Source organism: Rhineura floridana, chromosome 4 (assembly GCF_030035675.1).
Source record: "Rhineura floridana isolate rRhiFlo1 chromosome 4, rRhiFlo1.hap2, whole genome shotgun sequence".
Taxonomy (NCBI): Eukaryota; Metazoa; Chordata; class Lepidosauria; order Squamata; family Rhineuridae; genus Rhineura; species Rhineura floridana.
The window spans coordinates 63,356,838-63,384,365 of NC_084483.1; the positions used below are offsets into that span (position 1 = coordinate 63,356,838).

Sequence of the window (27,528 nt, forward strand, 5' to 3'; positions counted from 1 at the left end):
CATCATCTGATATCATAAGTACATCAATGACATCTTGTGATACATTTGTAAGGCAGTCATCATATGGATCGAATTCCGTATCAGATGGTGTGGTCTCAGCTTCGGCTTCCTCTTCATCTTGCCACAAGTAGTCCTCCATACCATCTAATGAATTTGATATGCCACACTTCTTGAAAGACTTGATTACTGTTTCTGCATCAATATCATTCCAGGCTTTTATGACAAACTTGCACAAAACATCCAACTGTGGAGCACGCATGTTTCCTCCTTTTGTGAATGACTTTTCGCCGCTAACCATCCATTCATTCCATTGTTCTCGAATACGATCTTTAAATGGCTTGTTTAGGCACACATCCAGTGGCTGTACCAACGATGTCAATCCTGCAGGAATAACTGCCGCATCTGTGTTTAGTCTTGCAAGCCTTTGCTTGGTGCTGGGAGTTAAATGAGCCCTGAACATATCCCACACCAGTAGACTACGTTTTTGAATAAGTCCACCTGGTCGCCTGCTCCATACATTATCAAGCCATAGCTTTACCCCTTCTTCATCCATCCAGCCTTTTTCATTCACATGTACAAAACAACCAACAAGGAACTTGAGTTTCGGCATTGTTTTTCTTTTAAAAATAATCATTGGTCTCAGTTTGGCGCCATCAGCTGTGCATCCTAGTACCACTGTAAAACTGGACTTCTCATGTCCTGTTGTTTTAATTAAAATTGTTTTTTCACTTTTTTGATGGACAGTTTTATTTCCAACCATATCAAAATTCATTGGAGTTTCATCCATATTTCCAATACTACTTAACACATAGCCATGTTTAGTGCGCTGTTGTATTACATATTGATGGAAACTATTTACTTTGCTATCAAGATCTGCAGGTAATTTTTGGGCAATTTTCGTCTTTTGCCTCAGTACCATATTATGCCTTCCCATGAATCTAGTACACCAGGATACAGTGGCCTTAAATCTGTTGCTGTGATCTGGGTTAGATTTGGCCCACCGAAGTGCAAACAAACGTATTTTATTTCGTGTCACTACATAACCGTTTTGGCGATGCTCATTCACCATGTCTGCTACATGTTTTTCGAGTTCTGGCCAATGTGGGGTGCCTCTTCTTAATGCACACTTACCCCTTGGCATACTCTTTAATGCTTTTTCATTTGCTTTCCAGTCCCGAACCATCTTTTCTGTTACTCCATATTGTCTTGCAGCAGCACAGTTATTATGTTCCATGGCAAAGTTTACAACTTTAAGTTTGAAACTGGCTTCATATTTCTTTCTTCTTGCTGGTGGAGCCATGATGGGGTTTTGACTGTTGGACATTTGTATACTGTACTGCAGAGCTTGGAAAAGTTACTTTTTTGAACCACAACTTCCATCAGCCCAATCCAGTGGCCATGCTGGCTGGGGCTGATGGGAGTTGTAGTTCAAAAAAGTAACTTTTCCAAGCTCTGCTGTACTGTATGTACTGGTGCTATACTGTATGAACAGGTACAGATACTGGTGCTGTACTGTATGTGGTACCCAGTATACAACAACCAGCCAATCACGGCAAACGATGTACCTTACCGGCGATTGGCTGGTTGTTGTATACAAAGCCTGCTTGGATTGGTCAGCTCTCCCTGCCTGCCCAGCCCTCCCTGTCTCCAAGACTATCAGAGCGGTAGCGCAAACACGCATCTTTCACACTTCTGGCCTGCCCTTGTATCCTATTACCTCCTTCTCTGCCTCTCAGATCTCGCACATGCGCGCCTGCGCCGCTTCACTGCAGTCCTCAGGAGTCATCGGGACCGTGTTAAGTCACTTCTTTCCATGAATCCTGGTGAGTGAATTTTCTTCTACCGTACTTGTACAGCACCGCCCTTGCTGCTTTCATACGGTCGCCGCATACGGCGGGGATGCGGCTGCGGCCGTTTTTGAGCTCCCCTCACCATATGCGGCGACCGCAGATTCTCCAGTCCGGCTCGGAAGTTTCAGCACCCGCCCTATAAGACGACACCCGGCGTATAAGATGACCCCCGACTTTTGAGAAGATTTTCCTGGGTTAAAAAGTCATCTTATATGCCGGAATATACGGTATCTTAAATTACTGATATTTCTCCCTCAATTTTCACACCTCCTCATCTTGGGCCAATCTCGCTTTCCATATGATGTGTTCTGCATATAGATTAAACAAATAGGATGATAAAATACACCCCGTCTCACACCCTTTCCAATGGGGAACCAATTGGTTTCTCCATATTCTGTCATTACACTAGCCTCTTGTCCAGAGTATAGGTTGTGCATCTGAACAGTCAGCTACTGTGGTATCCCCATTTCTTTTAAAACCGTTCCATAGTTTTTCATGATCTACACAATCAAAGACTTTGCTGTAATCTGTAAATCACAGGGTGAGTTTCTTCTGAAATACCTTGGTCCATTCCATTATCCAGCATATGCTTGTGGTATGATCTCTAGTGCCTCTTCCCTTTCTAAATCCAGCTTGGATTTATTTTTCTGGAGAGCCGGTTGTTAAATATTTACCAGCACACCACTGGGTGACACCCATTGCCTCCCCTAGGCACCGGAAAGCGGGGCAGTTGCCCCAGGCCCCGCAATTGGCGATATAGAGAAGCTGGGCTGTTGTGGGGGGGTTTCTCTATCTTCAGCCCTGCAGTGGCCATCTCACCAGCCACTTCCCTCTTGGGGAATCTCCCGCTCTTTGGCTGCAGAGCGGTTTTTTCCCCCATCCTGCCTGGCCTGCCCGCTCATCAGCTGTGAGTTTTAGGCGGGAGGTTTGAATCCCCTGCCTGCTGTTGGGCTGAGTGCCTGAGTGGCTTCCCAGGCAGGATGGGGGGAAAACCGCTCTGCAGCCAAAGAGCAGGAGATTCAAACCTCCAGCCCAGGCAAGCGCTGCCTCTGTAAACCTGCTGCATGCAGCGGGTTTACAGAGGCAGTGCCAGTGGTGTACCAAGGGGGGGTCGGGGTGCAGTCAATCAGGGGGTGCAAGATGGAGTAGGGTTACCAGGTGTCCGATTTTTGGCTGGAGGTTCCAGTTTTGGGGGGGTCCCCTCTGGATCTCCAGCTAACTTACCTTAATCTCCGGACTCTCAGCTTCAATTAAAAAAAAAAACTAAGTTTCTAGGTCGTCTGGTTCCCGAGATATACACCAAAACGTCAGCCCCCCCACGACTGTTTCATCTGTTTTTTAACCGATCTGTATAGCAGCTTTTAGCCAGAGCTTGGAAAAGTTACTTTTTTAAACTACAGCTCCCATCAGCCCCAGCCATCATGGCCACTGGATTGGGCTGATGGGAGTTATAGTTCAAAAAAATAACTTTTCCAAGCTCTGGCCTCTAATTCCGCCCTTTCAGGATTGTAGCCAATAAGGGGAGCCAGGCTTGTGATTTGTTGACCCAGGCAGTGCTTAGGCTTCATTACGTCAAAATGGTGGTTTTGAGGTCTTCAGTTTCAGTAAGTAAGAATATGGGTTAAAGTTGTTTTTTCTCTTGTGTGTAGCACGCAGTTAGACCCTGGACTGTTGGAGAGGGCAGTGCTTTGAAAACCTTTCCAATATGAAAGGTTTAATCCAATACTTGCTTTTCTGGGAGTAAAGGAATGCTGATCCCATGTACCTGGAGTAAACTCCATTGAATTCATTAGGACTTACTTTTGAGTAGATGTGGTTAGGATTGTGCTGTAAATTAATGGGACTTCTGAGTAAACAGAACAAAGAATTGTGTTTGTGTTGTAAATATTTTCCTCCCTCTCCAATCCTATTTTTAAAACAATTAGATAGTATGTATAAATGTAAATACATTTAGGCTGTGCGTATGATATTGTAATTTAAAGGTGTAATTTTAATTTTGCTAGTTGTTTATGTCACTACTATTGCCATTACATTCAGTGATATATGGGAATTACAATGTACGAGTAACATTAGTACAAAAAACATTACTAAGGATTCTGTATGGTCTGGTACGGGAGGAGGTCCATGGGGGTGACACCATGAGTTACCGCACTGGGTGACACCAACCCTAGTGATGCCACTGAATGCAGTACAGTAGCCAGAGGGCGGGTGGAGGCCACTTTGTGTGCCAAGTGCAAACACAGTATTCACACATACACACACACGTCATCTTTCACCTTCACAGTTCTTTATCTCCATTCTGCTGCTGCCTCCTTCTCCTCCTTTATCAATGTTCTTGCCCTCCGGCTCCTTTCTCCCTTCATTCTTCTCCACCACTGTCCATTTTTTTAAACAATTGTTTTTTCTACTCCACCCCATCTCACTCTCCACCTCCTCTCTCGTCGCCTCCTACCCACCCACAGAGCACAAGGGAAGAGCGATGCTGCACAGAAGCCCAGTTTGAGGCACATGATTTTCCACCACAAATCAGAGGAGCAGAAGACTTCCCCTGCTCTCCCCCTAGTAATGCCCCAAAGTAATGCTGGAAACATTACAATTACTCCACAAAAGTAATAAAATTACTTCTAGTACTATTACAATCAAAATGTAAAAGAATTACCCACTCATTGCTCAAAAAAGTAATGAATTACAAGTAATTTGTTACTTGTAACAAATTACTTCCAATCTCTGTCCCCAAGTCATAAGAAATGCATTAATTTTCTATGATGGCCGCTGTAGTTAAGTGATCTGCATTTATTATCTTTATATCAAGGCAAACAGTGAGAGAGAACTATGAGCAATTTTTCTTTGTTCTGTTGACATGTTCTGTTTTAATGCGATATTAATCTAATGTCTCCCGGTCTCAAAATATAATTGCACCAGAACAGGCCTATTGTTTTACAAAACATCACAGGGTATATTGTTTTGAACATAATTCTACCAAACCAGTTTGTACACGAGAAAAACATTAAGCCACTTATCCTTAAAGAAAGGTAAGGGAAATGTGACTCAAATCCCCAAATTACATATCCTGTACTTAGATCTACAGGCATCAGTGAAATCTTTTCAAGTATAAGACTGCAAGAATTTAATGAAACTGACCTTCAGTGCATCCTGAATTTTTCATTTTCAGTGGGGCCAATATGAAAGAAGTATAAGTATGCAGATATTTTTTCTTTTAAGAGTTGCAAGATCAGCAATGAAACAATAGAGAAGCAGCAGAAGGAAGCCTTCCACCCCCATCACAAACCAGATCAATTCAGGTTTGAAATTAGATTAGGAAAATCTATTTGAGTTTCCCTCAATGTCCTTTGAAGTAAAAGAAGTAATTGCTTGCATATTTCATTTGGCAAAATATTTCACAATACTGGGCTATATGCTTCGGTATAGCTGCCTAGACTGCTGTATCTCTGAGGAATTGCAATCATTTTTTTATTTTTTGTATATCTCAGATTTGGACTGCCCGTCATTTCACTTACAATCTTAATATTCTGTTCAGAATTTGATTTTCCATGCTCACAAGGTTTACCCCCCAGAGATTTGCACCATACATAACATCTGCATAAACTAAAAGAGAATGCAGTACAGCTTGATTTAATTAACAAAGTTAATTTTTTCTACTTCGCCCTCTGGGGCTACTGTTGTCAGGTTCTTTCTTTTTAAAAAACATCTTTTTAATAATATTTGAAATAGCACTCAGTTCCAGTGAGAAATGGATTTGCTATCTAAGGCAAGGATGCAGATCAAGGCTGAATAACCCTGTTCAGCTCAAGGAACACATTCCCTCAAGACAACCTACCAGGGGCGTTGGGTGGGACAATTGATATGGCTCTTATCTTTGTACAGGAGGCTACATTCCAACGAAACAAAAGGTTTTTGCATGTGCATGTACACACACCTCTCTATTTTCCGTAGGCAAGCCCAAGGCATTATCACAGTCCAGCCAGGCAAAAGCACTTCAGGAGGGCTTAGTGCAGGTCTGGTGAGATGTGTGCCTAATGGAGAGGGGCATGGCTTGGGGAAGAGAATGACCTAGGGGCAATCCCAAGGGCCAGTTAGAAAGTCCTGGGGGCCACATTTGACCCCGATTCCTGATGCAGATGTTTACACAACAGGAAAAAAAATTCCACACATTCTCAAAATCTTATCCAAAAGACAAAGAAAAGACTGCACAAACATGAAGTTTATGCTGTGTTCTATTCTATTTCCATCAGGGCAGGGATGAAAAACTTCTGTTGATTAAAATGGCTTGCTATTTTTCCTTCTTGTGTAAAATGGATTACATGCTTGCCACAAATCACACCTTTTCAGGGATATAACAATTGTCCTTGGCTTTCCGATTTCCAAAGCATAGACATCTGTACTTTGCAGTGAAATGGAGATATCTGCCAAAATAGTGGGGAAGGTTTTCCTCATAATAAGTAGTTCCACCCTTTGATGAAGAATGCTCACATGCTATACATGGATGTCAGAAGGTCTGAGAGCAAGTCTGGCACACCCAATGGGCAGCTTAAAAAAAATACAAACTCGCTCCCCCCAGGGCCTGGTGAAAGGTGAAACTGCTCTCAAATGGCTTCACTTGATCAGAGCATGATGACATGCAGTTGCCCATCATTCTCCTCTTATCCTGAACCCTCATTGCCTAGTAGAATGGAAGGATCTGTCCATTTCAGTTCTCTCGGTTTCTCATTTTTTCCAGGATTAAATCCACATTTCTGCAGCAATTTGTGATTTTTTTTAATCCTCATGGACGTTCTTCAGCATTTTAGTGCAAAATTCTCCGAATAAACACATGTTTGTATGCAGGTTTGACTAATGTACACATTTTGCAAGCGATCCCTCCCCCCAAAAAAATTTTATTTTGTATGTTATTTTCACTTATTTATGCTTGTGCACACTTTCCCCTAATATATGCATTTTTGTAAATATTGGTTGAAGAACTGTGTCACAAAATTCAGATAAGTATGAATTTCAAAGGATGGCTGTGTTTCAGTTCCCATATTGTTTTAGAAAGTGCAGATTTGATAGATGCACCTTTAAATGCAAACTGAATCAAAAGTCTCCCCCATTGCCTGACTACAAATCTTTCCCTTCCTTTTGCACGTAGCAGAATGGCAGGCACTCAAAAGCAAGTATAAATTGGTTCCCGTTTATTATACAGAACGACACAATAGACACTGGGTGAAATGTCTGTCCACCAACAGAATGGATATTGTTAATGAAATGAATTCCCCTGCCACCCTTTGCATATCCCCAAATCTCCTCTGCAGGGTTGGGAGGTGGGAGGCTGCAGGGGAAAGGAAAGGAAACAGAAGTCCACTCACACAACAGCTATTGTGCCTTTTGCACCATAAGCCCCCTCTCTGTGTGCTTGAAAGTGTATTTTCGAAACCATTTTATTCAGTAAGTCATTCTGCAACTACTTTTGAGTGTCAATGTGCTGTCATGATTTTAAGAAGGTTGGTTCACCACCACCGCCACTTGCCCCAGGTACGTTGTTTTAGTCTGTTTGTGTTCTGGTGTCTTATTAATGAACTGAGCAGGAAGATGGGAGCCATGCACAAACAGCAGGGTGTGTGTGTGAAGTAATAGCCTAAAATGTAGCTCCTGGATAGGGATGTTGGAGAATTCTACAAAAACTGAAAAGGAAGCATAAATTGCTGCAGTTACATGTTCATTTATGGTCAGGAACAGAAAGCAGTTAAGTGAATATGATCAGTATTTGTTCATGTTGTTGCTTTTAAGTCAACAAATGCAATGTAATTACTGACTTTTTAAACTTTGTTTTCACTTTTCCTTTACACTGAAATGAATGTAAGTTGCATAAGTTCTGTAAATAGTTCCATAAGTTATGTAACTTATGTTAAATAGTACATAGTGAGATGAATGACGTAGTATTTGGCGGAATGGAAACAGAGCTGATTGTGATGAACGCGGGTTGAAATTGAAATTGCTGCCTTCTTACATTCCTACTCTTGAAGGAGGCTCTGCACAGGCACAGAGACCATGAAGAAACATCAACTATTTTAATAGGTTTCCCACTTTATCTAACCATGTATCCCATGACTAATTTTTTTATTATTATTTTGGAAAAGCTTTTCTTTTATTTTGCATTGTGACAAAATTTTACCCACTGATTTGAGTTCAGTACATTGATAGAAGAAATAGTTTCAGATATGGTGAAGACTGGCAAGAATATTCCCTGAAAAGGAAGATTGGGAAATAGCAGTCTTTCTCTCTCTCCCCCCTCCCTGACCCCCGTTCCTTCATTCTATGGCTCATTCTATGGAATCGTCCTGTCTGAAATAAATATTTTTTTTTTTTAAAAAAACTTCCTCTGTAGTTCCCTTTGAGGGGCAACTTGTGCAGAAAACAATTTTTTGTATTTCAGTTTTCTGACATAAAATATGTATTTCATATATCATTTTTTGAAGATATATATCAAATCTGCTTAAAAATAAACTCAGATGTGACAGTCCATTATATTATTTTTAAGGTGATTCAATACATCTTCAAACTTGATGTATGAAATACATATTTCAGCTACCACCCTCAAATATCCACCACCATGAAACGTAGCATGATTGGACCATAAATTTCTAGTCTAGCAATGATGAAAATATAAGCTTGATTTCTTTTTCATGCTTAGCTATGCCTTTGAAAATCAGGTTTCATCAAGCTGGATTAGCTGTTTTTTAAAGAGTTCTTAAGAATATGAATTCAGGACACTGATATAGTCATTTCCTGTTCATATTGGTCCAAAAGTGTTTACAACAAAGGCAGAAAATAATTTATCCCTTTTGTGCATTCGCTTGCAGATATGTGTGCAAACTACATATACTGTATGGTAGGTGTGTGTGTGTGTATATATGTATGTATGTATGTATATTATACAGCCACAAGAGTTGTTTTATATAGCCAGCGTGGGTTTTTCACATTCCACAATGTTAAATTGAAAATACCCCCATGCCATTCTGATGCTTCCCATAAGCTCATTTCAAAACAAACCTTACAAAACTTACAGTTCTGAATTCAGTAACGCTTGCTTAACAACCCTCTCAATTTTCATGGTGATACACAAAACAGTCAGAGAGAATAGAAAGTTCAAACTCTAAAAAGAGAGGAAAAACCCCAGAGCCCTTTTGGACTTTTTTCTCTGAGAGTTCTCATAAACTGTTGAAATTCATTAAAAATCAGCCATATTCACAGAGTACCTGTAATCCTAATACTGACCTTGCCCCATATTCTGACCTTCATGTACTGCAGTTTAAAAGTTTAAAAAATGCCTGGCTGATGTTTAATTAATGTAAGAATTTTTGGCTTGATGCCAATGATAAGGGTGGGCATGCTCAGTAAGAACCAACTGTCAGAATTCTAAAAGCCTCACAGCTGCTGGGCTTGCCTAATCAGGGAGCCACACCCACACCAGACTTTGATTTCACTTGAAACAGTCATGGCTTCCCTCAGAGAATCCTGGGAAGTGTAGTTTGTAAAGGGTGCCAAGAGGAGACTCCTCTTCCACTGAGAGAGCTCCAGCAGCCAGGCTGGTTTAACAGCCACTCTAATTGAAGCTCTGTGAGGGGAACAGGGCGTCTCCTAGCAGCTCTCAGCACCCTTCTTTGAGAGAAGTCATGACTGTCCAGCGTGTAATAAAGGCCTGGTGTGGATGTGGCCAGGGAAAGCTTTGGTTTAAATTTGGGTGGGAGGCTACATGTTCCTGCTGTAGAATAAAAAGGTGAGGGAAAGCCTGAAAAAGAATGATACTGTTCACAATGTTTTCCTTTTGGAAAGGAAAGGGGCTTCCCTTCTGCCCAGTGCTCACCCATCCAATCTCCTCCCCCTCCCCTCCTTGCCCCTTCCCTGGGTCAGTGTTGGACTATGACCTGGGAGACCAGGGTTTGAATCTCCACACAGCCATGAAGCTGACTGGGTGACCTTGGGCCAGTCACTGCCTCTCAGCCTCAGAGGAAGGCAATGGTGAAACCACCTCTGAATACCGTTTACCATGAAAACCTTATTCATAGGGTCAACATAAGTCGGGATCAACTTGAAGGCACTCAGTTTCCATTTTCAAACATGATTGCATAGAAATAAATCCTATTGAACTCAAAAAGTATGCAAATGATCAAACCCTCCCTTCCTTCTCCTCCCTCCTATTTCCTCCTTCCTTTTCCCCCTCCTCTTCTTCCTTCCCATGGTCAGTTTTACCTATCTTAAGCATGATTACACGGAAGTAAATACAAATGATCAAACCTGCCCTCCCCTCCCCCTTCCTTTGCTCCCCTCCAATACGCTCCATCCCCCTCCTCCTCCTCCATGGTCAGTTTTTCCTATCCTAACCAAGATTGCATAGGAGTAAATCCCATTGAACTCAATAAGCATGCAAATGATCAGACCTGCTTTTCCCCTCCTTCTCCTCTCCTCTCCCTTCCTCCTCCCCTCCCCTTTTCCTTTTTCCTCCTCCCCTGCCCACTCCAGCCTTCCCTCTCTCCCCCCTGGTCAGTTTTACCTATCCTACGCATGATTGCACGGCAGTAAATCGCACTGAATTCAATAAACAAGCAAATGATCAAACCTGTCCTTCTCCACCCCTCCCCCTCCTGCCTGCTCCCCTCCCAGTCGTCCCCTCTGCTTTTTGTCCCCTCCCTCCTCCTCCCCATCCTCTGTGGTCAGTTTCACCTATCCTAAGCATGATTGCAGGGGAGTAAATCCCATTGAACTCAATAAGCATGCAAATGATCAATCCATTCTCAGCAAACTTGGACAGGATCCCATTTCTTACCTCCCGGATTAAAAAGCACAGAAATTAACTAATAGGCAAGAAAACCTTGCGGTTTAAGAACGTACCTATAGCCCACAGATATTTCTATCAAACTTTAAAAAGCAGGGAAATTGGGCAGCTATAGTGAATGCACCAGGGGAGCAGAAGACCTGACCTCCTCTCTGAGATATTGTACTGCCCTACACATTTGTCAAAATGCAAACACCATTTGGGTTGGTCTTTCACAGTCCAATCCGCTTGCTGTGTAGCTTGGAAGAATTTGGTAACATGTGCCTCTGAGCATATGGTGAGTGGTGGCAACACCTGCAGTCAGGTCAAATAATAGAAAGAAGACATGTACTATGCTGATCTTGTTTTAGCAGGGAGGAAGCAACATTATTAAGACAGTTAATATAGTTGAAATGGTCACTTTGAATATGTCTGATTTCCTTTGCAATTTTAGTGAAGTTTCCTATAGGAAATCATTTTCTTTTTTTCTATTTCTGTGAATATGTGAAGTACAGCAACACTTTGCAAAATTTACACTAAAAAACTCCAAACGTAATTGTGGAATAATGGCACTGACTTCTGCAGAATAGGCTCCAGTGGACCTCAGGGGTGTCTCAATTTGCACAAGACAAAATAGTGGGAGGTGAAATATATTCTAGCAAAATGCTAGGTGTGCTCTATGTTTTTAATTGACCGCGCCCACCTTGCCTTAAATGAAGTGGTTTAAACATAGCAGACTGAAAACATGAATCCTCTTTTTTCCAACAGCTAGAGTCATTGCTGAAGTAGCAATATATTGTAATCAGTCTGATTTTACATTAAACTGCAGTTTCAGATTCCATTGTTAATGCACCCAAAATAGAAATAGAAAATAACCTCCAATTTGAAACACAAAAGATTGCTGTCTTCACCATCATATGACACTGACCAATAAAAAGGCTTTGAAATTAATAAAAATAAATTTGACACAGATTTCTAGGATGAATAATGAGGGAAATAAACTGTTCTAGTTTAGAAACATTAGTAACACAGGAAAGAAGCAAAGTAAGAAGAACACCAACCAACATACAAAAATATAATTCTCCATCTTTGGAGATGGCAGGTGTTGCCACCACTTGCCATATGCTCAGAGACACCTGTTACCAAATTCTTCCAAGCTACACAGGAAGTGGATTGGACTGTGAAAGACCAACTCAAATTGTGTTTGCATTTTGAGAAATTTGTAGGGCAGTACAATATCTCAGAAAGATCCTCCGTGGCGCAGAGTGGTAAGTGGCGGTAACGCAGCCGAAGCTCTGCTCATGGCTGGAGTTCGATTCCAACGGAAGGATGAAGTCAAATCTCCGGTAAAAGGGGTCGAGGTCCACTCAGCCTTCCATCCATCTGTGGTCAGTAAAATGAGTACCCAGCATATGCTGGGGGGTAAAGAAAGGCCAGAGAAGGAACTGGCAATCCCACCCCATATATACGGTCTGCCTAGTAAACGTTGCAAGACGTCACCCTAAGAGTCGAAAACAACTCGCACTATAAGTGGGGGACACCTCTACCTTTACCTTTACAATATCTCAGAGAGGAGGTCAGGTCTCCTGCTCCCCTGGTGCATTTACTGTAGCTGCCCAATTTCCCTGCTTTTTAAAGTTTGTTAGAAATAGCTGTGGGCTATAGGTACGTTTTTAAACCACAAGGGGTGTGTGTGTGTGTGTGTATACACACACATATTTACATGAATGATGTCTATGGCCATACTATCCTGAACACACCCAATCTCGTCTGATCTTGGAAGCTAAGGAGGGTCAGGCCTGGTTAGTACTTGGATGGGAGACCGCCTGGGAATACGGGTGCTGTAGGCTTAGAGGAAGGCAATGGTAAGCCACCTCTGAATACCTCTTACCATGAAAACACTATGGATGTCTCCGAAAGATTAATAAGGTCACCATAAGTCATAATTGACTTGAAGACATATAACAACAACATGAATGACAATGAAAGTATGTGTGATCTGCTAGATTCAATATATTTTCTATGCATCTTTGGGGTAGAGATTCTCATTTCATTTTTTTAGTGCCAGTCTTTACAGCATTACAGCAAATTCTCAATGTATTCCTGAAACCTGGGTGTCCTGCAATGGGTGTGTTTTCATGTTTAGGATATGCCATAGCATAATACTGTTGTTACCATAAAATGAATGTTTGATTGGGTGTAACTGTTCCGTACATGACTATCTTTCACTGATCTTTGTATGCTTATGCTTCCAGCATGACTGCATTCCTTGCCACATAGTTTGCCATTATCAGATTACCATGGTCACACGGAAATATAAAAATTGAAAAAGCACATAGTTAGTTAGTTTAGTTTATTACGGTCAAGGACCCAAATAAAATACAATCCAGTTGGCTAAGCGGGGATACATTATACAGTATACATACATAAACAAAAATAACAGGAGCATTACATGGAAGTACGTATTAATTGAGCCGCATATATGAACTTGGCCACCTGAATGGTAATTCGTTTGTCTGTACCAGAGAAAATAAAAGCAACCATATCATCAGGAGTTTTGTATTTATATATCGGGTTCGATATGATAGAATTTAAAAATTTACAGCGAATATGGGAGTATAGGGAGCAATCAAGGGTACAGTGGCGAAGGGTCTCAATACTATCTGAGCAGCACAGGCAGGTTCGGAGATTATATGATATTCCCCTAAACCGCCCCTCAAGAATTGCAGAGTCCAGAGAGTTAAATCTCGCTTTGGAGAATGCTATACGTAGTTTAGGAACGGTGAGAAAATAGAAATAGGGGGCGATTTTTTCAAATTCAAAAGTTAGATTTAAATGTAATGGAGAGCATGTTTTCATAGCCTGATTTGTCGAGATCTGATAGTCATTATCCTTTAAGCGGGAGCGAATTAAGGCTACCGCTTCTCTGGGCGTATGGAGAAGCAAGTATTCCTTGGATAGACCTATTTTCTGTAATTTCAATTCTATTTTATTATTCCAAGAGGAGGGGCTAGAATCTCCCCAAAATAGAGAGAGAAGGCCTGGCGATACTTTAGACGAGATTTTTATGCAGTAGTTAACGGTCATTAACCAAGCCATTAACCAAGCACATACTTATATACTTATATATCTGAATATTCTATCCTGGTCAAAATGCTGATAGTTCATTATAATTAATGAATTAATGAATGAAATAAGTTTTGAATTTTAAAAAATGCTAATATTGTTTTCCTGTTCTTTCTATTGCTGATGTTGGTATATGATGAAAAAGTAATACTGTTGTTGGAATAATTTATGCCTTGCTGTCTAAGAAAAGAAAATCCTTTGAAACAGCACAATATATTATAAATTAAGCAGGGACTCAAGTGTATGTTCAGGGATTTTGATACCACATGAATAGGGACTGTCCCATTCTCATCAATATGGGGGCCATGCTAAGCACACAATCCCAGTGTTAATTAACAACAGTGGAACTTTAACATACAAACTTGTAGCACTACTAGCACTGACCTTGTCAGATATATTAGGAAAATGTGTACACATTTAGGGTGAAAGCCCATGGTATCTGTCTGTCAGCAGAATGGACACCATTTGTGTAATGGATTCTCCTTCCCTGCAGCCCCCCATGCACCTCCAAAATCAGAAGGTGGGGGGGAGAGGAAGTGGGGAGTCCATTTGTGTGAGTAGTAGTTTACTTACATGATGTTGGATGCTGCCTGTAGTACTTTTTTTGCAGAAGCTTCATATTATTTATTTATTTATTTATTTTGTTTCATTTCTAGACCGCCCATAGCTAGTAGCTCTCTGGGCGGTGTACAAAACTGGATTAAAATACAATAATATAATAAAATCAATATCACATAGCAGCAAGTTAACAACAAAAATTAAACGTAAAAACATTAAAATGCCTGGGAGTATAGCCAGGTCTTAACCTGGCGCCTAAAAGAAAGTACCGTAGGCGCCAGGCGTATCTCCTCAGGTAAGCGGTTCCAGAGTTCGGGGGCCACCACAGAAAAGGCCCTAGATCTAACAACATTCCTCCGGACTTCCTGATGAGTTGGTACCCGGAGGAGGGCCTTAGATACTGAACGAAGTGAACGGGTAGGTTCATAGCGGGAGAGGCGTTCCACAAGGTATTGCGGTCCCACACCATATAAGGCTTTATAGGTCAAAACCAGCACCTTGAATCTAGCTCGGAAACAGATAGGTAGCCAGTGCAAGCGGGCCACGACAGGTGTTATATGCGCAGACCGATAGGTCCTCGTCAACAACCTGGCTGCCGCATTTTGCACTAGCTGGAGTTTCCGAACAGTCTTCAAGGGCAGCCCTACGTAGAGCACATTACAGTAGTCCAATCTAGAAGTTACGAGAGCGTGAACAACTGAGGCGAGATCGTCACTGTCCAGATAGGGGCGTAGTTGGGCTACTAGGCGAAGATGGTAAAACGCATTCCGTGCCACCGAGGCCACTTGAGCCTCAAGTGACAAGGAAGGGTCAAAAAGGACCCCCAAACTACGAACCTGTTCCTTCAAGGGGAGTGTAACCCCATCTAGAACAGGATGAACATCCACCATCTGGGCAGGTAAAGGGCTCACCAACAGTGTCTCGGTCTTGTCTGGATTGAGTTTCAGTTTATTAGCTCTCATCCAGTCCATTATCGCGGTCAAGCAACGGTTCAGCACATCAACAGACTCACCTGAAGAAGGTGAAAAGGAGAAGTAGAGCTGCGTGTCATCAGCGTACTGATGACAACGCACTCCAAAACTCCTGATGACCGCACCCAGAGGCTGCATGTAGATGTTGAAAAGCATGGGGGACAGAACCGACCCCTGAGGGACTCCACAATGGAGAGTCCAGGGTGTCGAGCAATGTTCCCCAAGCACTACCTTCTGGCGACGATCCGCCAAGTAGGAGCAGAGCCACTGCCAAGCAGTGCCCCCAACTCCCAACTCCGTGAGCCTCCCCATAAGGATACCATGGTCGATGGTATCAAACACCGCTGAGAGATCAAGGAGAATCAACAGAGTCACACTCCCCCTGTCCCTCTCCCGACAAAGGTCATCATACAGGGTGACCAAGGCTGTTTCAGTGCCAAAACCAGGCCTAAAACCGGATTGAAACAGATCCAGATAATCGGTCTCATCCAAAAGCGCCTGGAGCTGGCCGGCGACCACCCGCTCCAAGACCTTGCCCAAAAAAGGGACATTAGCCACCAGTCTATAGTTGTTCAAAACATCTGGGTCCAAAGAAGGTATCTTTAAAAGCGGTCTTACTACTGCCTCCTTGAGACTGCCAGGGACTGCTCCCTCTCTCAAGGAGGCGTTTATCACCTCTTTGGCCCAGCTGGTGGTCACAGCCCTGCCGGCCTTCACCAGCCAAGATGGGCAAGGGTCCAGAGCAGATGTGGTCGCCCGCACCATTCCAAGCACCTTGTCCACTTCCTCGAGCTGCACCAACTGAAATTCATCCAACAATGAAGGACAAGACCGTGTTCTGCACACTTCAATGGAATCAACTGTCATAACATCAGAGTCTAAGTCCCAACGGATGCATGCAATCTTGTCCTGGAAGTGCTCCGCAAATTCGTTGCAGTGGGCTTCCAATGTTTCCTTGGTATCATGAGGGCCAGAATGTAAAAGCCCTCGTACCACCCTAAAAAGCTCCGCTGGGCGGCAAACGGATGATCTAATAGTGGCGGCAAAATAAGACTTTTTTGCCGCCCTAACCGCTTTTACATACAACTTAGTGGAAGCACTTACCAAAGAAAGATTACATCCATCAGGAGTTCGCCTCCACCTGTACTCTAGCCTCCTTCTCTCTTGCTTCATCACTCTCAGCTCCGGGGTATACCACGGTGCTGTATGAGCTCTGCACCGAAGGGGGCGCGCGGGAGCGATCATGTCAATGGCCCGGGTCATCTCTGTATTCCACAGATCGACCATGGCCTCGACAGGAGCGCCAGTGCTATCAGCCGGAAAAACTCCCAGAGCGTTCTGGAAAACAACAGGATCCATAAGCCTCCGGGAGCGGACCAACTTAATAGGTCCCCCACCTCTGCAGAGGGAAAGGGCTGTCGTGAGTCTAAAGCTCAGCAAGCGGTGATCTGTCCATGACAACGGAGTAGATGAAAAATACCCCACCCTCAGATCACCATCTCCATGACCGGTGGCGAAGATCAAATCAAGAGTATGTCCTGATACATGCGTCGGGCCAGAAACAATCGTCGTCATATTGATACTGTATATTCTATTCCAGTTTGCAAAGCTTTCTGGCATTCAAATATTGATAACTTAGTATTGTGAATATTAATTTATATAGTGCCATCTATGTATATGAAACTTTATAAAGAAAAGATATGATAGCCCCCCTACCTATCTAAAATAGACACTTAAAGGAAATAAGGGAGGTGGTCACACACAGGTGTTCTGGGAAGCATTTCTAGGCATTGGGGTAGCTAGGGAAGATGTGCTAGTGCTGGATGAGTAAAGGTCACAGAAAGGGACCTCATAAATGAATATCTCAAAACTCATACCTGTATGCCTCATTAAGTATATCTGAAAACACATTAAACTTGCAGTCCACCCTGGATGTTACCAGCACATGGTATATTCAAGGTTATGCTTCTCCTGAATGACGAACACAACAATGTCCAAAGGTGTTTGTAGTTTTGAAATATTGAACCATTATTTCCAACTGCTGTGTCAAGGTCCTTGAAGAAATATAGCAAAATTAGTCTTCATGAGATCAAGGCGACATCACTATGTCAGTGATGATCATCTCTCTTCCCTTTTCTACCTGTTTCTTGCCTTTACTTTCCTTACCGGACATTTCCTTACATTATGGCAGGGGTAGCCAGCGTAACACCAGATGTTGCTGGACTACATTTCCCATGATGGCCAAGGCTGTTGGGAGCTGAAATCCAACAACTGGAGGGCACCACATTGGTTACCTCTGCGTTATGGCCTCCAGAATGTCCTCATTTCCAGCTGGCACCAAGCAGCAAGCCATTCATATGCAGCAGGTCACAATGACATTTTTCTGTATTCATCTACAAGTAGCTACAGAAGATGTATAGTGTTACCAGTTTGCATAGTAAGCTGCTTCCTGGGAAGTATTTGCCATGTTTCATGGAATGATAGAAATCTTTCTCCCTGTGGCAGCCATACCATGTGCACCAGCTGTCCAATAAAAGTGGGAAATGCTTGAAAGATGGCCACTATAACTTTACTGGCACTATTCCATTCCTTATAATTTACACTACCCTTTTTGTTCACAATTAGTTTGGCTGCCTTAGCCAATGCTGTTTTACAGTATGTGCCATGGCAGTTTTTGAAGTGTGACTGAGAAGCTGTGTGAGAGATTTCCCAGATACTTTCCCTTATTTAATCCTTTGTCTGTATCGTACAGAGAACCTTTCTAAACCTGTTCTTTGATGATAGAGTAGATCAAGCAACTCTGAATGTAGAAATGAAGTGGTCATAATCAATGAGTAAACAGAACAAGCAGCGTTCACTCAATTTATTTGCCAAGCTTCCTGCTTGGTAGTTTGACACTAGGGGAAAAAATACACTAAAAGCAATTTCCCGAGGGTGATTCAGCAAACGGGGAAAAATGAATTAAATAAATGATCTCCTTCTAGGCCTGAAAGTTCCCTTTTGCTTTGAAATATGATAGATATTTGTACATGGTCATGTTTTACGATTAAGCCTCCACACTGTTTATCATCTCAAAAAGTCAGTACTTGCTGGTTGTTTCAAGATGCCATGTTTCCCTCATGGGAAAGCAAAGTAAACTTTTTCAGTAGCATCACTCGCTTGCTCAGGGTAAGCTGATAACTGTTTGATTTGATATCCATTTAATATTATGGCAACTTTCCAACAAAGTTGTTTTGCTTATGTAGCTAGAAATTAGAAGGGTGAGAAACAGCCTGGGCTGTATCCACATGGTCTGTGAAATGCAGTTCTTTGTTTCTAGCATCCTACAACACATACTTTACGCTAGAAGCATATGGGTTTGGATGCCTTGCAGATGTCTTATGTGATGTAAGCCAAGACGTGAAAGGAGAAGCATGCTAGTGATAGTCCCAATCACAAGGCTTCCAGTGTACATAGAGCTTCTCAGAAGTGGGGACTGCCCTGCTCTCTTCAGTCTTGAGAATATATGTGTAGTCAGTTCTGCAAAAGCAGAAGTATGACGTAGTTGAGTGAGCTAGACTGCACCGTTTCAGACAACATGTATGGCATACCAGAAGACTAGGAAAGGTTAGGATATAGGAAGCTGCCTTATACTGAATCAGAATATTGCTCCATCTAGCACAGAATTGCCGACAGTGAGTATGAGTGACTCGCCAGAATTTCAGACAGACATATCTGGAGATGTCAAGGATTTAACCTGCAACCTTTTGCATGCAAAGCATATGCTCTGCCGCTGAGTCACTTCCCATTAAGCTGTTTTCCTTTTCTTGCTGTACTAGTTTTCTCCTTGCAGGGAACACTTTTTACGTAAGTGAACATTCAAAAAGAAGATTCCACAACCTGCAGACTTAAGTGGCACTGTCTGTTCTGCCACCAGCACCTCAGGCCCAGATTGTTCAGCAATAACTGTAAATCCAGTATAAGTGTGTGTGGGCAGGGGAGAATCCAGAAAAACTAGTTTTGGGAAGCGAAGGGGAGGCAAAGACCATTATTGAGAAAGGGAGGATTTAAACCATGTTATCCGAGATCTTAATAAACTGTGACTGAAAGCTTGGAGAGTGAATGGAGTAGTGGAAATTACTTGGGGTCTGCTTTCCCTTACTACCCCTTGAAATCATCCATGCGTATAAGGATTTCTGATGAAGGGACTTTTCCTATGAAATCCTATGCCACAATAAATTAACTAGTCCTTTAGGTGCCACAAGACTCTGTAGCTCTTTTTCTGCCATAGTGTTTATCTTGCAGGTGTAAGCGCTCTAAATTTTGCAACATCTGATAGCTGTCTGTTCATGCTTTCTAGTCTGTGGCTGATGCTGAGATCCTTCTCCATATGCTCTATTGCGCTCTTCCAAGAACTTCAAAGCAGACGCCTTATGTTGAATTTTCCCATTTCTTGGCAACAAATTCAGATGCTAAATTGTGCTTTTGCTTCAGATTGAGTAGTCACTAGTTGGACATTTTATTTATTTAATTATTAAATGACATGCTGCCTGTCCTCCCAAAGGGAGCCCAGGGCAGCAATAAAGTGGGGCCATTTTCTTTGAAGTAGATCTTCATGTAAACAACAGTCTAGTTGGTGATGCACAAACACAAAATGTTATCGGTGGCAAATGAATTCATAGTGGCAGGATGTTTATATGATGTAGACCAAATCATATAAGCATGACTTGGTTAAATTGGTGAGTTTTTCAGAAGATTAACGGTGAGTTGATATGACAGAATGAGAGGCTACCAAAAGGTAAGGTTCTGTAATTTCCCCCAACCCTTTCTGAATTATTTGTTCTTACATATTTACTCCTGTGTGATGAAAGATTCAGGATCCAATTAAAGGAAATGGAAAAAAAACAAACCTTGCTTCCAATTGACTTGTCAGTTGGTTTTAGGGATGGAAGGATTTGTCAGCTTTGGTTCTCTTAGTTTCTCATTTTCCCAGTCTTAAATCCAATTCTCCAGGTTTCTCTAGCAGTTTGCAAAAAAATTTTTAAATAATCCTCATGAAAATTCTTCAGCAGTTTAGTGTGACTTTCTCCTAATAAACACATTTTTGTATGCATTCCTATACATACATTTTGTAAGTGTCAAGCTTGCTGTGAATGCTTCAGCGCAGGTGTGCTCAGAAGCTGCTGAAGCGTTCACGGCAAGCAGAGTGGGTGGACAGGCAAGGTAGACAGCTGTAGCATGAACTCTTCAGCTGCCCACCTTGGTGGCAAAGGCAGGAGCAGGCAACGGGCAACAGGAGGCAAACTGCAGCTGTGCTAGGGTCAAGGCTGGGAGCAGGCAGGGAGGCTGGTAAGCGGCTCACACAGTGGCATCATGGCAGGGTTAGCAGGAGGCTGGTAAGTGGCTTAGGCAGGGCAGTAGTTTTGCCTCGGGCCAGGGTGGTGGTGGAAGGCTGGTAAGCAGTTGAGGTAGGGTGGTGGCAGCAGTAGCCTGGGCAGATGTGAGGCCTGTAAGGTTTGTGAGTGCCCAGGGAAGGGGAGACGTTTGTGAGTGCTTCTGTGTGTGTAAGTCCCTTTGTGTGTGTTTGGGGGTGCTGTGTGTATTAATGTGTGTTTGGAGTAGGGTTGCCAGATCTCCATTTTTCAGCCTGAGACTGGTTTTTGGGGGTCCCTTCCGGCTGACTCACCTTAATCTCCAGACTTTCAGCTTTCATTTTAAAACAAAAATAACTTTCTAGGTGGTCTGGTTCCAGAGATACACACCAAAACATCAGCCACTGCCCCCCCAACTTCTTGATTTCTGCTCTAATCACTGCCCTTTCAAGTTTTTAGCCAATAAGAAATCAGGGTTGTGATTGACAAGGAATGATAAAGACAAAAATGTAGAGTCACATTGAATTGTCTGCCTTCAAGTCAATTCTGACTTCTGGCGACCCTATGAACAGCATTTTCATGGTAAGAGGTATTCAGAGGGGGGTTACCATTGCCTCCCTATGAGGCTGAGAGGCAGTGACTGGCCCAAGGCTCAGAAACGTGCTTTTCTCTGCTTTTCTGAACATCTCACAGATTGAATAAGTAAGATTTAAGACTTTTTCTCTCCTGTGTGTAGGAGTCAGACAGGTTTAAATTTTGAAGAAGGCAGTGTTTTGCAAACTTCCCAAATTGAAACTTTAATCCTCTTTCCTCTTCTCCCAGGCATTTTAACAACATTTGAATAATATGTGTTTTTAACTTGCTTATCTGTTTTTATGGGTTTTAATGGTTTTAATTTGTATAGTTTTTAATGTTTTTAATTGTTGTAAACCGCCCAGAGACCTTCGGCTATGGGGCAGTATATAAATGCAATAAATCATCATCATCATCTACTACTTGATTTTTCAGAGTAAACATACCCAGAGTAAACCCCATTGAATTCAATAGGACTTCCTTTTGAGTAGACGTGGCTAGGATTGTGCTGCAAATTGATGGGATTTTTGAGTGAACATAGGAAAGAATTGTGTTTGTGTTGTATATCTTTCTCTGTCCCTCCAATCCTATTTTTAAAGCAATTAGGCAGGGCTTACTTAGGTAACACTGTTTTTATTATGTTGGAAACTAATACTGATTTTATTTTTTTAATGTTCTTCAATGATCAACTGGTTTTGATAATAAACTATTATATGGGGTGTATGTATTTTTACATCTCCAATGTGTGTGTGTATATGGGAATCTTTCCAACAACCCTGTAAGGTAGGGTTGCAGAAACCTGGAAACCAAGGCAGCTCACAATAAGAAATAAATCCCTTTAAAATCCAATAACCATAAAAACAAGTATAAACAGTTCCAAACAGCGTAAAGTGGCATGATTCTGAATTTTAGGTTGCATGAATGAAGTTGCTTATCATTTGAGGTTGCAGTTCTGTCCCTGTTTGAGTAAGCCCCACTGAATACACTAGGACTTGCTTCTGAATAAATAAACATAGGATTGCACTATAAATATCTTTACAGGTTGTGTAAATAATAAATATATTTGATAGTCATGGTTATACAAATATTTCTTCATTTATCATATTTTTGGTTTTTGGTTAGGAATCCTGACTGGTTGTGAGATGCTTAGTTTTCTGCCTTACTCATAGGAATCTTGTTGTGGTTGGTATGGTATTGCATTTAAGAAATCATCGCTGTCTTTTGTTCTTCTTTTTCTATTTACATTTCATTTACCTTTATCCTCACTCCCTTTCATCCATAGAAGCATCAACAGTGGTTCCATGTGCTCCACTCAACCTTCTTAAACCCACCGATGTTTCACCTTGTTGTTTGTTTCTTGTCCAATAGTGGTAAAAGAGAATTCACATACTGGGCAGCATGGCTGCAATTGTTGTTGTTCCTAAGCTACTGCCTGTGAAGGTGGACCAAATCATGTGTGCTTTCTCTCTGTCAATTATATTCACTGGAATTGGGTTGGCTGATAAAGTGAGTTTATAGCAGCCCACAGGAGAGACAGAAAAGGGTAGAGAATCTTCTTACTCATTACTCAGATCTCTTTCTGAAGTGAAGGGTCAAATCTGTAAACAAATCTGGATGTTAAAAGGCAGGGCATTCCAGGGAGGGGGTTGCCAACCCTACTTGGATATGGATATCTTTGCAGAGAATCCCTAGTCAAGCTTTACCAACAACACAATCTAAACCATATCTACTGAGAAGTAAGTCCTACTGAGTTCTATGGTGCTTAGTCCCTTCGTAAGTGTGTTTAGAATTGCAGCTCTTCGGGGGCATCCATCTTTATTCCTGAGTGCTCCCACTTAATCTCCACAACACTAGGCTCCTTTCTTCCTACAGTGGCCTTCTGGTGACTGGCCTGGCCTGGCCTGGCCTGAGGGCACTTGAACCCTTTTTGCCAGAAGCTAATTGGCTAGATTAAATGTTCCCCACCTAGGCTCCATCTTTTAGCTAAGATTTCTATCTTAATTTCCAATCAGATAAATGTTTTTGTATGAATTGTATGCACCAAGCAACTGTGGTTGATGCTTAATGTACCATGCTTAATGACATCACTTGGACCCACCCCCATGATGTCACTTGGACCCACCCTGTGACATCACTTGGACCTGCCCCATGACATCACTCAGACCCGCCCCCGGAATCTCAGGGTTTGGGATGCTTCTGACCTAGCAACCCTAGTTTGGAGGTGCCTGGGCTGTGTGTCCCTGTGTGTGTGTTTGTGTGTGAGGGAGAAAGTCCCTATGTGTGTGTTTGGGGGTGCCTGGAGGATTTCGGCAGTCCCCGATATGTGTGTATGTGTGTTTGGGAGGGGGGTTGGTGAGCAAAATGAGAAGGGGGTTCTGCCCCCTAGTTGTACATATTTTTGTAAGCAATTTCTCCTAATATAATGCATCTTTGTATGTTATTTTCACGAATACATTCCTTTTTATACATACTTTCCCCTGATATATGCATTTTTGTAAACATTGATTGATTGGAGAACTGCATCACAACATTTGGATAAGTGAATTTTGAAGGACATAGTATAGTATAAATATGGATCAGGAGTGTCTTGTAAGCACTGGACATTACTGAAGTATCATGAAGTATTTTGAGGAACTTTTTCTATCCAAATTTATATATTCTATATTTTTTCATGGTACCTTATGGGAAAAAATGTAATGCATACACTGTTAACAAAAATGCATCAATGTCATCTGTGACAAAAAAAATGTTCAGAAACCCCATTGAAATTTGAAATTAAAAGGAAGCATCTCAAAAACAGCCTTCAATACCAATTTTAATTTGAAGTATTACATCTGCAACTTTGGCAGGCAGGATGATATGATGATGCGGCTGCTTTCCATGCCAGTGCTGCTGACCATGAGGGAGAGGAAATGGTGGTGTGGAAATCACTTCATCCAACCTACCAGGGTTATTATGTTACCCATATATTTTTCCCCGTGGGGAGAAAAGCAGCTGGGGGAGTGAACAGGAAACCAGAGAGAAAAGGACTAAGCAAATTAGTCTCAAACTTGTGGCCTCCTGAGACCTCATTGGTGTTTTTTTTTTCAAATGCTGAGGGAAAGATGTGTGCAACTGCATGTCATTCCTAAATATTCACTCACACCTTTGTTGCAGAATCTATATATTATGTTGAATAAAATGGTGCCAGTCTGCTCAATATCCCTGAAGAAGAAAATGCTGAGGCCTTGAACAATTTCTTTGCTATTATTAAGCAGTACTTTAAATGTGAGCAGGAAGCAAAGCCCTGTGGAACTCCCAGTAAAATGAGCAGGGCTTAAGCAGAACACCTGGGTGAAAACTGCTGTTTTGTAGAGGTCCAGAGTCAGCTATACAGCATGCATGCATGCATATCTATGGACCCCTCCAGACATCTTTTTATTGCGTTTTCATAGTGATTTCCACTCAAGATGCTACTGGGGCAGTCATACATGATCCCGCTTTCAATATTGTTTGTGCCTGCAAAAGTTTTGGCGTGGTCAGGCTGCTTCATTTCCAGTCAATGCATATCCTGCAATTTCTTGCTTGATAGCTCATTACCGTTTATACCACAAATGTTCTGGTTTATTTTTTCTCTTTCTTGTTGCACTATTCTGGACTAGAATAGTGTTGAGGAATCATCTCAGAACAAACTAAAACAGAATCAGTCCATCACTAATGCACTACTGTTGTGTCAAGAATGTGTTGCAGAATATACCCACAATAAAACACCAGTCTGGAAGGACCCTGTGTATAAGAAGTTAAACAGGGCACCATATTTGTGGCAATGAGATTCTTGTTGCAGTTTCTCACTAATGCATACCTTGAGGGTTCTGTTGTAGTAGATTCAAGCAGTGCCTTTTGAGAATACAATTACATCACCACCACAGTATTTAATGCAGACACACCAACTTCTTATTTTACAATATTCACTAGAACTTGGGCTTTTTAATTCAGATGATCTGGTGGTGAGCATACATTTTTCCAATCTGTTGAGTTAGATGCAGTCTTAAAGATAACTCTTATTGGTGGCCGAACAATAAGTGTTGGATCTTACCAAATGCTAAGGCCATATCCCCCTCACTCATTTAATTCAGATTTACCCTTTCTAATAGAAATCGTATTCAACCCAGGGGTCACCAGCCTATTGCCAACAATCTGTTTGCAATAACTTCATGACCCATTTGCAAATTAAGCTCCCCCATCTCATGGTACTTCAAGATACATTGCTTTTTCTGTAGTTCTGTGGAGCAAAATCACTTTCATCTATTTGTTATGCTAAAATAATATGCAATGCCCTGTCTACTCTGGATCTGTGTTTTTTAAAATAATTAACACGTTATTATTTTAAATCATTGACCTTCTCTTCAGCCAAAAAAATTGCCCCAGAGTTAATGCTGAGAATGAGTTTTCTAAGGACTTATTCATCTATTCATGTTTTTCACTTTATGACTGTAACAGCATTGAGTGGTAACTTGTATCTGTGAGTGAGCCATCACAGATCAGACATCAGGAGGCAAACCTTATTATCATGTGAAAGTCCATGAAGTCTGTTCCCATATTCAGCTATGAATCTTCCAATACTGAATAATGAGGTCAAGTAATGTGGCTGCATGTATGAACCAGCCCCCAAGTCTCTTCCCTTTCTTGTCAGCTATTGAGCACAGCAATATTTTACACATGATGACATCTTATTTCTCTGTGTGTTCTTCTTCCTAGATTCAAGCCAAGTACAACATACAATATGAAAATATTTTCTTTCTATGTAGAGTTTTGGAACAGCTTCTTGAAACAGAGACAGAACATGAAAATGCTGCCAATTCAGGCTTTGATGAGAAAGAGAAGAAGACATTTCTACAGAACCTTGACCAAGCAATTTTTCACCTCTCTGATGAATTTCCCTTGTTCTGTATTTATTTGTGGCGACTAGGCACCCTTTTGAATGCAGCACAAATACAAACAAATACAAAAACAAGTCGTCCTGCTTCATAGCAATTCATGATTGAGCTCTGAAAGAGGCAAGCAGTGACTGAGCAGCGTTCACCATTGAAAGGAGGTATGATTGCCATCACAATGAGCATGAAATCTAGTGGCAATGCAGCGACAAAGCAGTTTCCTCTTTTTGGTGTCAAAAATTACTTGGGTAGGCATTTGGCAGCTTGTGGTGACAACTGTTTGTGTGGCTGGATTCTGAACTTTCTTTTTAATATGATGTCTGGAATAAACAAAATGAGCTCTGATATTAAACATTAAAATATTAAAAAGTATAGTGCAATGTGGGGCACAAAATCTAAGGGCTTGTGTATTTTTTCTAGCAGTAGTCTGACCCAGCAAACCATTTAAGCTTACTGTTAGTTTTAATTCTGTGAGCAGTCATCTTGATTAGGAGCAGTTATTTTGAAGATATCATTCCCTCCACGCATACACACACAGGAGTGCCCAACATTTTTCAGGAGAGAGGCCTAAACAATTTGCAACTGGAAAGTACTAAGTGCCTATTATATCCCACCTTCTTTAGCTTGCCTGTTAAATACCTCTAGTATTGTGATGCCCTCCAAATATTGTTGGACTACAACTCCCATCAGCCCCAGCTAGCATAGCTAATGATCAGGAATAATGCAAGCTGTAGTTCACAACATCTGGAGGGCACCATGTTGGCTATCCCTGACCTACAAAGTTTGACAATTGGACCACCGCATTACTTATCTTTAGAAAATCAAGAGTGTAATCCTGGATGAGGACTGTCCTTTCCCATTATACATAATATGCAAGTGTATGATGCTGTCCAAGAGACTGACACATTTTTAAAAAATGTTACATTATCTAGCTTTATGTTGAAATTATTTGCTTTTGTTATGTATGATGAACACTGTTAAATAAACAATATTATTTGCTCATATATGTGATTAAATCATGGCTATATAAACTGCTGTTGGTAACAAAACAATTAATATTGACTCACCCCAGACTATGATTCCTGGGAATGAGAAAAGCTGAATAAATATGGATATATAGCCATTCCTCCTCAAAGAATTACTAGATAAAGAATTGTTCCCTGAAACATCTGCTGCTGAGCAAAAACAAAAGTGGGTTCAAATCAAATATATTTTTATATGAACTATTCTTGGAGTGGTCTTTCTTAGAATGATAAGATGTGAGAGCAATTAATTAAACTTTCCATAGAAATGCAGTCTGCTAAAGGTTCACCTTTTAATGCAAACCACATCTCTGACTAATTCTCAGTAGTCATCAAATTGCTTTTTCAAAACAAT

The 27,528-nt window shown here is 41.6% G+C and overlaps 1 protein-coding gene and 1 non-coding gene across 7 annotated transcripts in view; both read left to right on the plus strand.

Moving 5' to 3' along the window:
• The window catches only part of MEI4 (meiotic double-stranded break formation protein 4), a 116,988-nt gene extending 89,669 nt beyond the window's left edge, over window positions 1-27,319 (plus strand). For 5 of the 6 annotated variants that reach the window (XM_061623169.1, XM_061623166.1, XM_061623170.1 and 2 more), the window contains one exon: window positions 25,976-27,319. In XM_061623169.1, coding sequence (XP_061479153.1) covers window positions 25,976-26,248 — 273 coding nt within the window. In that variant the 3' untranslated portion in view covers window positions 26,249-27,319. The remainder of the gene's footprint in view (window positions 1-25,975) is intronic. The other variant, XM_061623172.1, reaches the window with a different exon arrangement.
• Window positions 12,392-12,509, plus strand: LOC133384755 (5S ribosomal RNA). The gene has a single exon (XR_009762685.1). It is a non-coding gene; the product is annotated as a 5S ribosomal RNA (ribosomal RNA).
• Window positions 27,320-27,528: the final 209 nt, after the last annotated feature.